The following is a 15,437-nucleotide window of genomic DNA, read 5'->3' as shown; positions in this document are numbered from 1 at the left end:
GATGAGCCACATCCGTAAAACTTGTTACACTTTCCAAAGGAGACTGCAACAAGCGAGATACCGATGGGAGCTAACCCGCGGGTCAGGTTTGGGGAGTAGCCATGTACTACCTAAACTAACAACGGATCAGGAGTGGGCCCACGTAGGGAAGCAAGATATTCCGCGGAGGATCGTGATAGAATTCGAGGAACAAACCCCCTACAACTTGCAGAAAGAAGAAATCTACCAATTCTGCATTTTCTGCAAGCAGCTGGGGCATGTTAAGGAAAGGTGTATGTGGAGAAATGAAAGAATCCAATAAATCTTTGACAACCTAGGATTATCTAGAAATCCATAGACCACTGAAAGAAATTTACCACTGTAAATAGTATATGAATCCAACTACTGTTAATAAATAAAATTGTGTGTTAGTAACCTATGTCTGATCGAATGTATGAATAATTATAGACAAAATGCCGAAAGGTGGGAAACGTGGAACTGGACAACCTTCCAGAAACAAAAGTACCACGAGTCATCAAAGAGAAAAATCCAGAGAAGAGGAACAAATAGATAAATTTTTCCAAACACTTCAAGCAAGCCTAGAATTTATACGACCTGATCCTAAAAAGAAGTATGGGATAGAGCGATTAAAAGCTCTAGGGGCCACAACCTTTGAAGGAACCAAAGACCTTGCAGATGCAGAAACCTGGACAAACTAGTTAGAAAAATGTTTTCAGGTCATGAGATGTCCTAAAAACCGTAAAGTAAGCCTTGCCACATTCTTACTGCAAAAATAGGCAGAAGATTGGTGGAAGCTACTAAAAAACAGAAGAGGAAAAGAGGAGAGAATAAGTTGGGGAGAATTTCGGGAAACATTTTTTGAAAGATTTTATCCCAGATCATACCGGGATATGAAGCAAGAGGAATTCCTACAGCTCATGCAGGGGAACATGACTGTAGCGGAGTATGATTTAAGTATGCAGAGCTATCTAAGTATGCTTTAAAAATAATAACGGATGAAAAGGAACGTTGTCGAAGATTTGAATCAGGATTAAGGCAGGAAATTTGAACTCCGATTACAGCAACCGCCCAATGGGGAGAATTTTCCAAATTAGTAGAAGCTGCGATGCGAGTAGAAAGAAGTTTGGCGGCGAAAGAAACAGACCTCGAAAAAGAATCCCTAATGAGTCGGTGGCAGAAGAAAGAACTAAGAAGTTGCATCCCTAAGGTGGAAACCATGAGTGGATGGAAAAGAAGAAGAGTCACCAATGCCAAAGCAGACCCAGAACGAGAAAGCCAATTAAGGGAATCACTGGTGAGCATTAATAAAAAAACATAGATGCTCAACTTGCAATAAAAATCAATAGGGAAGATGTTGGGAGCAAACCCAAGGACAAACACGTACATGTTATAATTGTGATGAACCAGGACATTTTAAACGGGAATGTCCCCAACTGAGAAATTTGAAGGCCGAAAATACACAACGTGGAAACAACCAGGGAGTGAAGCCAACAACTACAGGTGTAGGAGGAAGAAAAGAAGAAACTGGGAAGAAGACAGTGGGACAATTATGTGGAATAAATCAAGAAAGAAACGACAATAGGGCAGTAGTGGGAAAAGGAAAAGAAAATAAAAAGTATTTGGAGAGTAGAATAAAAGTTGTGGTGTAATAAAACTACAAGTTTTTAAATAAAACCTTGATGTGAATTACGTTCCAAATTTCAAGGACGAAATTTTTTTTAAGGAGGTGGTAAATATAAAACCCTAACCCTAATTAGAAGGGAAAAATAAAATACTGAAAATAAAGGAAAATACAATGAAAAATATAAATTAAATTAAGAGGAAGTTTGGTGGAATTTAGGGGAAAATTTGATAAATTAAGAAATTTATTAATAATTATCCAACAATAGAATATATAGCTATGAATAAGTAAGCAAAATCGAGGAAAATTAATAAGGGAGTTGGAAGCTAGTGAATTCGGGGGACAAAGGGAAATTAGATAACTTTTCATTTGGAAACTGTTCATTGGAAGGCTTGGGAGGTTGAAATTAATAATTTGAAGGTGGTAAGAATTTGGATACCTTTTGTACGGAGGCTGTTCATTGGGAGATTTGGAGGTGAAAATTTATTATCAGTGTACGAGATAAGTTAAAAATTAAAAAGAAAAGTGGAATCCAAGTGTCGCAAGCAGTGAGGGTGACCACTAGCGAGATTGGAGGAAGTTGGAGAGAATGGGAGAGAGCGAGACTGGTTGAGCGAAAGAATGGGAGAGAGCGAGATTGGTTGAGCGAGAGAATAGGAGAGAGCGAGACTGGTTGAGCGAGAGAATGGGAGAGAGCGAGTCTGGTTGAGCGAGAGAATGGGAGAGAGCGACATTGCCCGTACCTCATAATGCCCGTACCTCGAACGAAAAGCTGTCTTGGGTATGTCATTGTCTTTTATTCTCAGCTGATGGTATCCTGGCCGGAGAACAATCTTTGATAATACCGTAGCTCCTTGCAACTGGTCGAACAAATCATCAATCCTGGGGAGGGGATATTTGTTCTTGACGATCACTTTGTTCAGCTCCATGTAATCAATGCATAGACGTAACGATCCATCCTTCTTTTTCACAAACAAAACAGGTGCACCCCATGGTGACACACTAGGGCGTATGAAACCCTTGTCCAACAACTCCTGCAATTGGACCTTCGGTTCCTTCAACTCTACCGAGGCCATCCTGTATGGAGCCTTCGAAATAGGGGTTGTGCCTGGCTCCAACTGAATAGCATAATCTATCTCCTACTGTGGGGGCAGTCGGGGAAGATCCTCTAGAAAAACATCTAAAAAATCACTCACTACTGGCTCTGAAGTCAAGGTGACTTCAGTCTCTTTAGTGTCCACCACATTGGCTAAAAAGTCCCAGGCTCCTTGGTCAAACAGTCTACAGGCCTTCATTGCTGAAATCACTTTGGGTAGGATTACGGTCCCAACCCATTTAAACATAAAACTGGCTCCTGTAGGAGCGTTAAAGATGACCTCTTTACGAAAGCAATCTATGCTGGCATGATTAGCAGCTAACCAATCCATGCCTAATATCATATCAAAATCACGCATATCTAAAATTAGCAAGGTTACATCTAATGCGCGATTTTGTACCTCTACCTGACATGCTTTTATCTTTTTTGTAGCTAACATGATCTCTCCTGATGGAGTGGAAATGGACAATGCAAATGAAAAGGTTCTGAGTCTAACATTCCATGCCTCACAAATACAGAAGATATAAACGAATGCGAAGAGCCAGAGTCAAACAAAACTAAAACATAGTGCCCCAAAATGGGAAGCGTACTTGTCACCATTGTGCCTGACTTCTTGGCCTCACGTCAAGTGGTAGAAAACACCCTACCATGCTGGTACTGATGACTCGGGCCTCCCTGAAACGAGCTTACAGGCTGGCCTCTGTGTTCAGGCGCGTTCCTCCTTGGGCATCTATGTGACATATGCCCCTTCTGGTCACATCGAAAACAGACCCCAGAGCCGGCTAGGCAACGTCCCTAGTGTCGCCTACCACAAGTAGTACATATCGGCCTATCCTCCCTACTATTCACAACTTGGTAACCCTGCTATCCCCACTGATGTGGAGCACTCACTGTATTCTGGTTCCTCTTCTGATACTCAAGAGCCCTGTGCTCAGCCTTTTGACCTGTGAAGGTCCCAATCCCGAGCGACCTCCTGTATTCCTCTCCCATCTGAAAGTCAACATCAATATTCACAGCAGCCCGCAGTGCCGCAACATACGTCTTGAGGTCCAAGGCATGTACCATGCCTCGCAGTCCGCTCCTCAGACCTTGGATGAATCTCTCGATCCTCGCTACCTCGGTGGCTACTAGTTCAAGAGCAAAGTAGGACAGCTTATCAAATTCTTGTTCATACTCCTCCACCGACATAACTCCCTATTTCAAGTTCAAGAATTCTGCCTGTTTGTTGTACCGAGTGTTGGCCAAAAAATACTTCTCATAAAAGCGCTGTAAAACCCAGATTTCTATTTTCCTTACTTAAGCAAGTGATAAAAGGAATTAACTAAGTGAAAGTTAAATCCTCAGTTAAGGGGAAGGAAATTTCTAAGTGTTAAGTAGATTTTCCTTGAATAATTTAAGTTGAGCTTTAATTGGTAAAATTGTAATGAAATTTGTATAATAAATAGGTTGTTGAAAACAGTTAGTGTGATTAGTGAAAGAAGGAATGGAGATTTGAAAGGAGAAAATAGTATTGGAAAAGTTGGGGAAAAATATTAAGTGGGAATAAATATAAAAATTAAGTACGTGGAATTAATGTGGAATAATATGAAGATTGAGTTTGAAAAATTCGGGGAAGAATACGGCTAAGTATGAAAAATTAGGTGAAGTACGGAGTAAGGAATTAAGAAAAATATAGAAAATATTATTTTGGAATTATCTTGGAAGATCCGTGTAAAAATATCATTAAGTGGTGAGTAAACGGGTAAAAAAAATAGATGGGGAAAATTTGTCACAGTAGCTAAAGATTGGAGAGAAAATTTGGAGAGAAAGATAGTTAGAGAGAGCAAGATTGGAGAGAAAGATGGAGAGAAGGTTGGAGAGAGTGAGAGTGGAGAGAAAAGTTGGAGAGAAACTGGGAGAGAGCAAGATTAGAGAGAGAATGGGAGAGAAAGATGGAGAGAGCGACACTACCGAGATTGAAGAGAAACTAGGAGAGAAGGTTGGAGAGAAACTTGGAGAGAGCGAGATTTTGAGAGAGAAAGTGGGAGAGAGCGACACTGTCGAGAGCGGAAAGAGCAAGAGCGCCTATGCATTAGCCTTGCTTTGTTCGATTCAAACGTCACGCCCACACCTCGCCTATGCATTGAATGGCTGAGCAATCTTCTGAGCGATGTATTTGGACGTGTTGGGGTGGATTATGCATTTAAAAACCCTAATTTGAATACAAACAAAGCTTGAAGACGTAAGGACAAACGTCAATTAAGATTTAGGTGTCCGATTAAGAGAAATTCTTAAACCCTAAGAAATTGTGTTGGATGCGTTTGGGAAGAATACATTGAACCAAGGTGAAGTCAGCTTACGTTGATAAAGGGAGGATTAAACATTTGACCATGCAGCCAAATAGGTGCTATCAATCCCACGAGCAATTTGAATGCCTATAAATAGGGAGTTGGGATTTCATTTTCAAATCACACAAAAATCATAAATTTCGTAGACAAAGTAGAGGGCAGCGAGAGTTTAGAGGAATGTGTCAAATTTGGACGAGGAGATCTTCCAATCTACTCGTGTGTTTAGAGTGATTCCAAATCCATCTAAAAGCTCTAGAAGTCTAGTTTTCAGAGTAGGGCTGCTGGAGGAAAAAGCTCAAAGGAACTGGGCTGGTGGTCGAGAAGAATGCATAAGGGTCAAACTATCGAATCAGTCTGGGCCAGTCTTGAAGATTTTGAGATTCCGGCAAAACCACAAGGAATTCTGAGCTGAAAGTTTAGGGTTAGATTCCTAAGACATTTTAGAATAAGGTTTTAGAACTAAGTATTTTCAAATAAGGTTCAGAACTATGATTAATCTAAGTTGTGAATTGAATATGGATTCTAGGGGTGAAAAAGGGACCCGAAGAGCTACTAGAGTAAAAAGTTCCTAAGAATTCGAGGTGAGTGGCTAAAATGTTTTCGACCTAAAATGTACTTAAATTTTTTTATTACAAACGTTTTATAGAAATCATGTTTGCAAAAATATTGTCATGCCTACTAGTTTTATAAAGTAGTTTCCAGGCAAGTTTGAATTGTGAGTTGAACGCATGCCTACTGTTGCAAAACTATCTACAAATGTGTATGTATTTTATCCAGCATGTGTTACCAACTTTAAAGCCATGTTGTATATGTGTTATATTGTACATGCTTTAAAGAGAAAAGTTGTTTATAAATAGTTTTGGTAAAATACGATGCCAAAGTACAAGGAGAAGGCATCCACCCAACTAGATACTGAAGTACAAGGAGAAGGTATCTATTGGTACTGAAGTACATTGGAGAAGTTACCAAACCAACGGGATACTGAAGTACGTGGAGAAGGTATCCTCATAGCTCGATACTGAAGTACAAGGAGAAGGTATCTGAGCAGTAGTACCTAATGTGGCCATAAGTGAACTAAGTCGGAGATTGAACAAAAGGGTTCTCTCTGGACTAGTAGTTGGTGTTGGGATTATTTTACCCGTTATACAGTACTTTGATTTGAGAAATGATTTTACTATTTTATGTTTAAAACAGTTTTATATACATTATGCTTGGAAATTGTTTATGCTGCATTAAATTATATTTCAGATAAAACTATCTTCTGAAATTATGCATCAGAATTTACCATGTTTTCTCGGTCACTCACTGGGTGTAAGCTCACCCCGTTTTCAAATGTTTTGTTTTCTCCCCCACAGGTAGCAGTCAAATCCTTGAAGATAGCTCTGCGTCTGCTCTACCACTAAAGGACTAAAAGACTTGTAACCGTTTGCTAGGTGGTTACGGTTAATATTGTACACATGTTACTATTGTTCATATAGGGACTAGGGTTTGTGGGTTTTGGGACTTGTAAATCTAGTGTTGTAATGACTCTAAATATATTATGTTTCTAAGTTAATAAATTGTGGGCCTAAAGACGTCCCATTGCATATGAATTATAATTGGTATCAGAGTTATTCCGCAAGAGTTATTAGGCAGTGAGTGTCAGCCCAAGGGTTGGTAACTACTGCAGTCATGCCTTTCTCTAGGCTAAGAAGGTGGTCTGGGGCGGGGTGTGACAAGCGCTCCTTGAACTTCTCCCAGGTTGCAAGCTTCCCACAAGTATCAATCATCTTCTCTATGAATGCCACCAGATTTCCACGTTACCAATCAATATGAAAACTGCGCATTGAAGCTTGTGCTCTTCCGGACACCTCATAAAACAGAATATCGTCTCAATAGATGACAACCACATCTCTGCTTTGGTGGGGTCCCCCAATGATCCATCAAAGGACCGAGGGTCATACTTCTGAAAATCCCTCAGATGTTTAGCCTCAAGAGACAGGCCCTACATGTCTCTATCCTGCGGTCGGGTCTATTGTAACTCCTCAGGTGGCACTGGTTCCTCCTGGGCCTGGGTCTGGGCAGTCTGTCCAGCCATCGTGCTACGAATCAGCTCTTGCAACTTTCCCATTAGGGAGGATGCAACAGCTTCACTAATCCTGGCTTCCATTTCCTTTTCATCAATTTGGGTCATAGGTGGATTTGGAGCTGTCGGGGCAGTCTGGCTACTCTCAGCTCCCTCTACTTGCACTCCTTCTCTAGCTGTCTTTCTTGTTCTAGATTTAGGTGTCATGTCCTATCATGAACTCATAAATTAACTATCTATCTTTGGCACTTTCTTAAAAATCATGCTATTAAAACACTACATCACTATTCTCATATATGCATTGAAACTTTCATTAGTAAGACATACCTGGCGATGACGAGGGATCCGTTATTAGGTCACAGGGACTATCTAGACTTATGTAGTAAGTTAGTCTATAGAACCCAAAACATGGACTGTGATACAAATTGTAACGACCCGACCCCCTAGGACTTAAGTTAGGCCGTTACTAAATACATGCATGCATGGAACTTAAAACGACACTCTGTTATGGTGAAATAAATGCTAATTAAATAAGGTAAATTTAAAAGACTTTGCATTTAATTCCAAATATTAAAAACAACGGTAGGGTACCCATAAATCATAAACGATAATAAATAAATCTAAAAGCCATTCTTAATAGTAAGTTTTAAACACCAACACTGAAAGCTAAAAAAAAAAACATGAAAAGAAGTTGAAATCTCATGAGCGGAAGCCTGAAACTAGTCCCAGTGACTCGATCATGAATTCCATTTGTCCATCGCCGGTGCAACTTTACCTTTACCTGAAACAACAACATGAGAAAGAATGAGTATAAATACTCAGTAAGTAACCCCCACTACTGGTGTCAAGTTAGGCATCTATGTCCTCTAGACGCCTACCTCTAGTGGAACATATAAACTGCTCTAGTCCTCGTGAGACACATACATACATGAAAAAGAAACTGATTTCTATCCTACTGTAGCTAAATATGGCCACTATCTCTGGTGAATCCCGAAGGAAACACAAATTGGTGAATCCCGAAGGAAACACAAACTGGTGGATCTCGAAGGAAACACAATAACTGGTTAATCTCGAAGGAAACACAACTGATGAATTGCGAAGGAGACACAATAACTGGTGAATTCGAAGGAAACACAAACTAGTGAATCCTGAAAGAAACAAACTGGTAGATCCCGAAGAAAACACAAACTGGTGAATCCCGAAGGAAACACAAACCTAGTGGGCATTCTAACTAATCAGTAAAATCACTATCATATGCTCGACACCATAATTATCACAATATTGCTCTATGACATACATATATGCTTCATCATCATGGCTCTACAACAAACACGCATGCCTCAATATCCACAGATCACATACAACCTCATGGAATCAAATATCATTTCATGCTAGGATTCAGGTATCCATGTGCACAGATACATCTTTCATGTCCTCAAGCAAGAACGTACAGCGGTTATACTAAACTATCAGTTCATCATGATGTCATTCTACCACAACATATACTAAACTATCAATTCATCATGCTATCATTATACCATAACATTCATCCATCGTGCTAGCATACATCCAGTGACTGGCCCGTGGAAGTTCCAATAGTAAGATTACTTACCTCAAGATGAAACTCCATAGATAAAAAATTAGACCACCAAACTAAAACGACAATCCAAAGTAACGGCCCTAACAACAAAAACAACTCTCAAATTTCAGTTGAAGCCACAATTGTAAGACTTCAGGTCCAAATCCAAACTATCAAGAACTTACTCAAAGAATGAAAATCACTTCCACCTTCCTCAACGGTGCCTCCTTTGACTCCCAAACTCCTTGACGACTTAAGCTTGAAACAAACTCCAACAAAGGCGAGTCATAACACTGAAACACAATAATAATGGCCAAGAGAACACAACCTTACCCCAATAGATCTGTTGAAGACAAGATGGACCCGACACAGCAGGACGACGACAACCGCTAGTGATGTGCCTGGGGTGGCAGATGCGGGGCGAGAGTGGCGTTGCAGCTTGAAGCGATGCTCGCGTATGGTCGGCACTAGGTAAGACGACAGAGGAGACCGACTGGACAAGCGACGTGCAGAGGAGATTGGCTGGACGAGCTGGAGGCGCGTCACAAAGAAAAGTTGGACGAGCGGCTCTCGGTGGAACGCAGCAGATGAAGACGCCTTCAGATCTCGGCTCTCGGCTCTCAGCGGAAAAGGATGGACGCTACTCCTGTCTCTTATACACATCTAGATGTGTATAAGAGACAGTTGGCTGGACGAGCTGGAGGCGCGTCACAAAGAAAAGTTGGACGAGCGGCTCTCGGTGGAACGCAGCAGATGAAGACGCCTTCAGATCTCGGCTCTCGGCTCTCAGCGGAAAAGGATGGACGCTACTCTGACCGGCTGGCGCATTGAGAAGGCTTCCGATCGTCGACTGCTCGTCGGTGATGGGTTCGACGAAAAATGGCGCTGGGTGTCGACAGCTAGGGTTTTCTCGAGGGTTGGGGGGGGGGCGCACGGTGTGGAAGAAAAAGAAGAGGGAAATTTTGTTTTTATAAAAGAAAATAATAATAATAAAAAATAATAATAAAACTTAAAAAATAGAAAGGAAATAAAATAAGTTTTATTTTATTCCTTTCCTTATTCCACTTTATGTTATTAACTTCCTTTCTCTCCCAAAAAAATGTGAAATTAATTCTTGCCATTAATTTCTACATTGAACAATTTTGTAAGGTCAAAAATTAAATTCTCGCACTTACACTTGAACTCCAAAATTCCAAAAATGTCCTCCACTAACAAAATTACTGAAATTACATTAATACTAAAAATAAAATACGGGATGTTACATATCAATACACTGATAGATGTTTATCAGTGTCTATCATTTATAGTTCTTTGCTATATTTTGTAAATATTTTGATTTATTTTTCTATATTTGAAAACAGCCATAAAGTATAGTATTATTAAATTAAATTCGCATCAGTTTTTGATTTAATGACAATTAATATGGATTCTAAAAGTAGGTTTAAGTATACTGATATAAAAAAATATCACATAACTTTTGGTATTTAAATTTTTTTTCTAAATAATAGTATGATTGAGATTTTGCAATTTAGTTAACTATTGAAATTTGAAAAATCCTGAAAATTTATTATTAATCATAATTTACAATATAGTGTTATATATATAATTTAACATTATCTTTTAGAAAGTGTCATATGACAAATTGAAATTACCTTAATATGTTGTCTTTCTTCGTGGTGTATAGGGATAGATTTGTCTCCTTTAGAGCTCTACAAGTGGATGGTAGACAGTCTTAAAGAGGGAGTGCAACAAGACAATTACAATTGTATGGTGTCTTTTGGAACTATTGAAATTCATTAAATATATTAGTGGAACAAAAGTCACTTTTGGAGCTTTTGCAAAAGAAATGTTGACCTTTAACATTCATGCAGGATTTTGTGTTGTGGCCCGTCCAAGTGGAGAGCTTCTTTAACAAATGGAAGTTGAATGTTGACACCTTCTTGAACCAAAGAGATGTGATGTGGTTATGTGGGGTCGGTAGTTTGCGACTCCGTTGGATCTCCTATCAGTGTTGGCTTCGGGAAGATTTCTAAGGAATAGTTTATCAACTTTCTCGAGACTCAAATTATCATTGAGGACTTAATCTCTCTCTTAATAGTTAAGTTCGATGCTAGAGAGGTGGTTAATCTAGTAAACAATTGATAGTAAAATCTTGATGATATTTGTAATTTAGAAAGCAGAAACTAGATAACATCTCCTTTCAATTTTGTTTTCGTGCGTGTATTAAGGTTTCTCACTTTGTAGTCCACTACATTGTTGGTTTTGTAAATTCTTTTCTTTTTTCTATTCTTAAGATATTCGATCTTGTTTGGTTTCTTATTTTTCAATTGGATTTTAAATGTTATTAATGATGATTTGTTGTTTTTCTTTACCCCTTGAATTGAATCAAATTTTTAATGAATTTCCTCTTTCAAACAGTACGTCAAATATTTTTCATGAAGAAAAATTGTATTCTATACTCATTCCACGTGGTTTGAAATGAAGAAAATCTAGGACAAGAAAGACAAGAGAAAGTGCATTAGTAAACCTCAACGTCAAATTATTATTTTAATTAAAATTTTATAATCCGAATTATTATTATTTTATTGTTATTTTTTGTTTTAAAGTTAATTCCCATACATCCCAATAAAAATTTGATTAATCATATTAAATTTTATTAATGAATACCCTAAATCGATTTATTCTCTTTGCTTAAAGTTATAAATTTTATCATATTTATTGTTATTATTATCGTTATTTTTTAGAGTCAAACGGATACTGTAATAATAAATATATCCATTTTTTTTGTTAGAACACTAACAATAATGATAACAATAATAATATGACGTAATTTCTAGATACAATTAGATTGAGCTCACTTCACTTATCTATTGGTATGTGTTTTTATTACAAATTTGGAAAGTGAACCATATGTGTCAGAATGGATGTAATTCAATGGAGACAATTTTTTATATTATCATTGATTTATTTTAGAAAATTAATTGTGAATAAAGAAAATTTTTAAGAAAAATGTTAAACTATTTATTGAAAAATGTCAAATTTCCCACCCTCAAATTTTCCATCCTCTCCTTATCAAAATCCAATAAATTAAAAACCATAGATGAAAGCCAATTCGTCATCATATGCACTTTCTTTTAGTCATTTGCACATTTAAAGCACCACAAGTTTTGAAAAATCTTCTCAATTATTTTCTATCACTCTTCTTTTGTTTCCAATGGATAATTCTCCATCTTTGAAAATAATCGATATCTGTAAAGTATCTCCTGCTCCGGCAGTGGCGGAGGAGTCACGTGCCTTGGCCGCGCCGTCGTCTCTTCCTCTAACTTTCTTCGATTTGTTGTGGCTAAGGTTTCATCCAATTCAACGTCTTTTCTTCTACGAATTACCATCCAATGAAATCTCGTTTCGCGACGTCATTGTTTCGAAGCTGAAAAGCTCTCTTGCTCTCATTCTTCGCTACTATCTTCCGTTGACTGGAAATCTCGTTTGGCCGCCGGAATCTGATGTACCCACCATCGAATTTGTCGACGGCGATGGGGTTACAGTGACGGTGGCAGAGTCCGACGCCGACTTTTATCATCTTTCCGGCAATAGGTTTCGTGAAGTTTTAGAATTTCATCATCTTGTTCCTCAATTGCCTGTCTCTAATGATCGTGCTGCAGTTATTGCTATTCAGGTTTTAACCTTAAAATCTTAAGCAACTAACAATTATTGATTTCTTTTTGGGTAAATTATAAAATCCTCATCTTTTTAATTTTGTGTCGCTAGGTTTTTAAATTTTTAATTTTACATAGATTTATACATTAACTTATTCAACAATATTTAAAAAATCACTCATATATTATATACAAAATTAAAAGTTTTAATATTCTTAGGGATATAAATGTGAGAGTGAAGGATTTATTAAACATTATTTTTAAGTTTTAGAACTTATCAAATACAAAAGTATAAATTCAAAGACTAAACTTATAATTTAACACATTTTGAGAGAAAAATGTATGATGACTAATTTGACAGTCTTGAAATGAAATTTGACATTTTTTTTAAAACTTAGAAATTATGACCTTTTTAATTGTGTTATCATGAAGTCAATTCATGGAATTGACCCGGTGTAGTATGTGTGCTATACTCGACTATCACCTCCTTCTTCACTCTTGTTATTTAGTGAGTTTTCTTTTAATCTTTTTCCTTACATTTTCTCGAGTTAGTCTTTCTTTAAACGTATCAGATAACTAGGTAATCAGAATTAAAAAAAAAAAAAAAAAGAAGAGGAAAATAGGAACGGGAATTACATAATGAACCATAAAAGGAGGAAAAGAAAGTAAGTAGCAAGTGACGAGCACCGAGAGTGGGAGTTGAGTATCAGCACATGCACAATGAACTATATCAATTGGATTATTATATTTTTAGATAGTGTGTCAAATTTTATTTGAATCTTGTAAAAAGAGTCCTTTGTAAAAAAAAGGTTTTTTTTTTTTTTTAATTCTTCACTTTTCAAGTGTTAAAATTGACGGTAAACTTATATTGCATGATTTATATACTTAGCAGTGTATTGGTAGATTTAGAAATTCATTTAATTAAAAGAAAAAAATGATTTAACAAAGACAAATATTTAATTTCTTCTACGTATTTACTTTTTTAGAATACATTGTTTGAAATTTTTTGCTTAGATAGCCATTTTTTTCCTTCTAAGGAATTTCCGTTAATTTGTTTAAATATCATATCATATCATATAATTCGATTGAGACCTTTGTCTAAAAAAAAAAAAAAAAGAAAGAAAGAAAAGAAAAGTCTATTGACCTATTCCAACTTTGGGTGAGACTAAATAGAAAAATATTATAAACATAAAGCACTAAATTGAAAGGGAAAAAAACTCAATCAAAGACTAAAATGTATAGTTACTAGTTAGTCATCCCCTATATTTAGGACAATGGGCAATTAGTAACACTTGTAGGACTAATATTAAGTGTATAACAATCTTTTAAAAGAATTATAAATATAGCAAAATCAATTCGTGATTGATTTTATTAACGATAGACTCAATCATTGATAGACTCCTATTAATGATATAATCTATCATTGATAGATTTTAAATCATTGATTAATCCAAAAGCTTAAGTTTATTGGTGAAGGTACATTTATTTATATATTACTTAACACTACCCCTTACTTGTGGGCTTGAAATACAGAGAATGCCCAACAAGTGAAAATGAATATGAGGAAGAAACAACAATGCAAGAACTTCAAGACAAGACATCTAAACAAATTTACTCTGATATCATCTTAAATCACCGATTGACTTAATAGCTTAAGGTTATAGGTAAAGGTAGATTTAGTTATATATCACTTAATAATAGACTTCAAAAAGTTGAATCTAAATTTTGATATATCAGCAAATTATTTTGCATCGCATTCTGTTATATATACTAATACTTTGGACTCGATTGTCATGTTCGCACCTGCGTGGTTAATTTAATCATTTTTATTCTTGATATAGGTCACCACATTTCAAAACAAAGGTTTTTCCATTGGAATGACCAATCACCATGCAATTATAGATGGAAGAACCTCAACTTCATTTATCAAATCTTGGGCTCGAATTTGTATGGAAGAATCCTATATTCCAATCACCAAGGTAATGCCATTCTATGGTAGGTCAGTTATAAATGATCCAAAAGATCTTGCAAAACTCTATGCAAAAGCATGGCAAGACATAGAAGGACCAAACAACAAGAGCTTAAACCTTAAATTACCCAAAACAAGACATGGTTTAATCAGAACCACACTTGAATTCACACATCAAAACATTCAAAAACTAAAGCAATGCATTCTGAACAACAATAATTCTTCTTCTCACATATCTTCATTTGCAATAGCAACTGCTTATCTTTGTGTTTGTACAGCCAAATTAGAAGGTTTAAAAGAAGGAAAATTATGGTTTATATTTGCTGCTGATGCTAGAACTCGTTTAAAGCCACAAGTGCCATCGAATTACTTTGGGAATTGTTTGGTTGGTGGGTTTGTTTGTCTTGAAAGGATTGAACTTTTGGGTGAAAATGGAATAATTTTGGCTTGTGATGAAATTTCAAAAGCTATACAAAATATGGAAGAAGGAGCTTTAAAAGGGGCAGAGAATTGGGGGTCACTTATGAGTCAAAGGACAAATGATTATTCAAAAGCACAAGCAATTTCTCTTGCTGGATCACCAAGATTTGGAGTTTATAATGCTGATTTTGGGTGGGGAAAGCCAAAGAAAGTGGAGATTGTATCAGCCGAATCACCATTTGTTTTTTCTTTGACTGATAGTAGAAATAGTAATGTGGGGATGGAGATTGGTGTGGTTAAGGAGAGGGATGAAATGGAAGCTTTTGTTGCTTTGTTTAATGAAGGGTTTGAATCTCTTTGAAATCTTGGGGTTATTTCCAAAGGATGATTAGCGATGGATGGTTTTTTGTTTTGGTTTCATTTTGGTTTCATTTCTAATAATATTTCATTTCTAATATACATGCTTAAGTTTACATACGATAACCATGGAGCTTTGTTTATTGGATATGAGTAACTGGATATGAGTAACTGCCAAATAAATAACTCTTATTTTATTCATAACAATGTGTATAGATTACAAACTACGAGATTTTGGAAGAATTAGGACACCATTCCCAACACATCTACCTTATTGAGTTACTTTTAGCATCAATTCTTTAATTTCATTAAGAAGATCCAACCATAATAAGTTGTGAAATTTATAT

General features: G+C 36.7%; 1 protein-coding gene across 1 annotated transcript; it reads left to right on the top strand.

Moving 5' to 3' along the window:
* Positions 1-11,816: 11,816 nt before the first annotated feature.
* Positions 11,817-15,189, top strand: LOC120083405 (phenolic glucoside malonyltransferase 2-like). The gene is made up of 2 exons (XM_039039158.1): positions 11,817-12,364; positions 14,186-15,189. Exons 1-2 carry the CDS (start codon positions 11,903-11,905, stop codon positions 15,092-15,094), a joined length of 1,371 nt encoding a protein of 456 aa, XP_038895086.1. The 5' UTR covers positions 11,817-11,902; the 3' UTR covers positions 15,095-15,189.
* Positions 15,190-15,437: the final 248 nt, after the last annotated feature.

This window comes from Benincasa hispida, chromosome 8 (genome assembly GCF_009727055.1).
Source record: "Benincasa hispida cultivar B227 chromosome 8, ASM972705v1, whole genome shotgun sequence".
NCBI classification, from domain to species: Eukaryota; Viridiplantae; Streptophyta; class Magnoliopsida; order Cucurbitales; family Cucurbitaceae; genus Benincasa; species Benincasa hispida.
This window is presented reverse-complemented; position numbering and strand designations above follow the sequence as displayed.

Coding starts and splice junctions, on each gene's coding strand:
- LOC120083405 (XM_039039158.1), top strand. CDS start 11,903: ATGGATAATTCTCCATCTTTGAAAATAATCGATATCTGTAAAGTATCT. Junction 12,365..14,185: donor CTGCAGTTATTGCTATTCAG/GTTTTAACCTTA, acceptor TTCTTGATATAG/GTCACCACATTTCAAAACAA.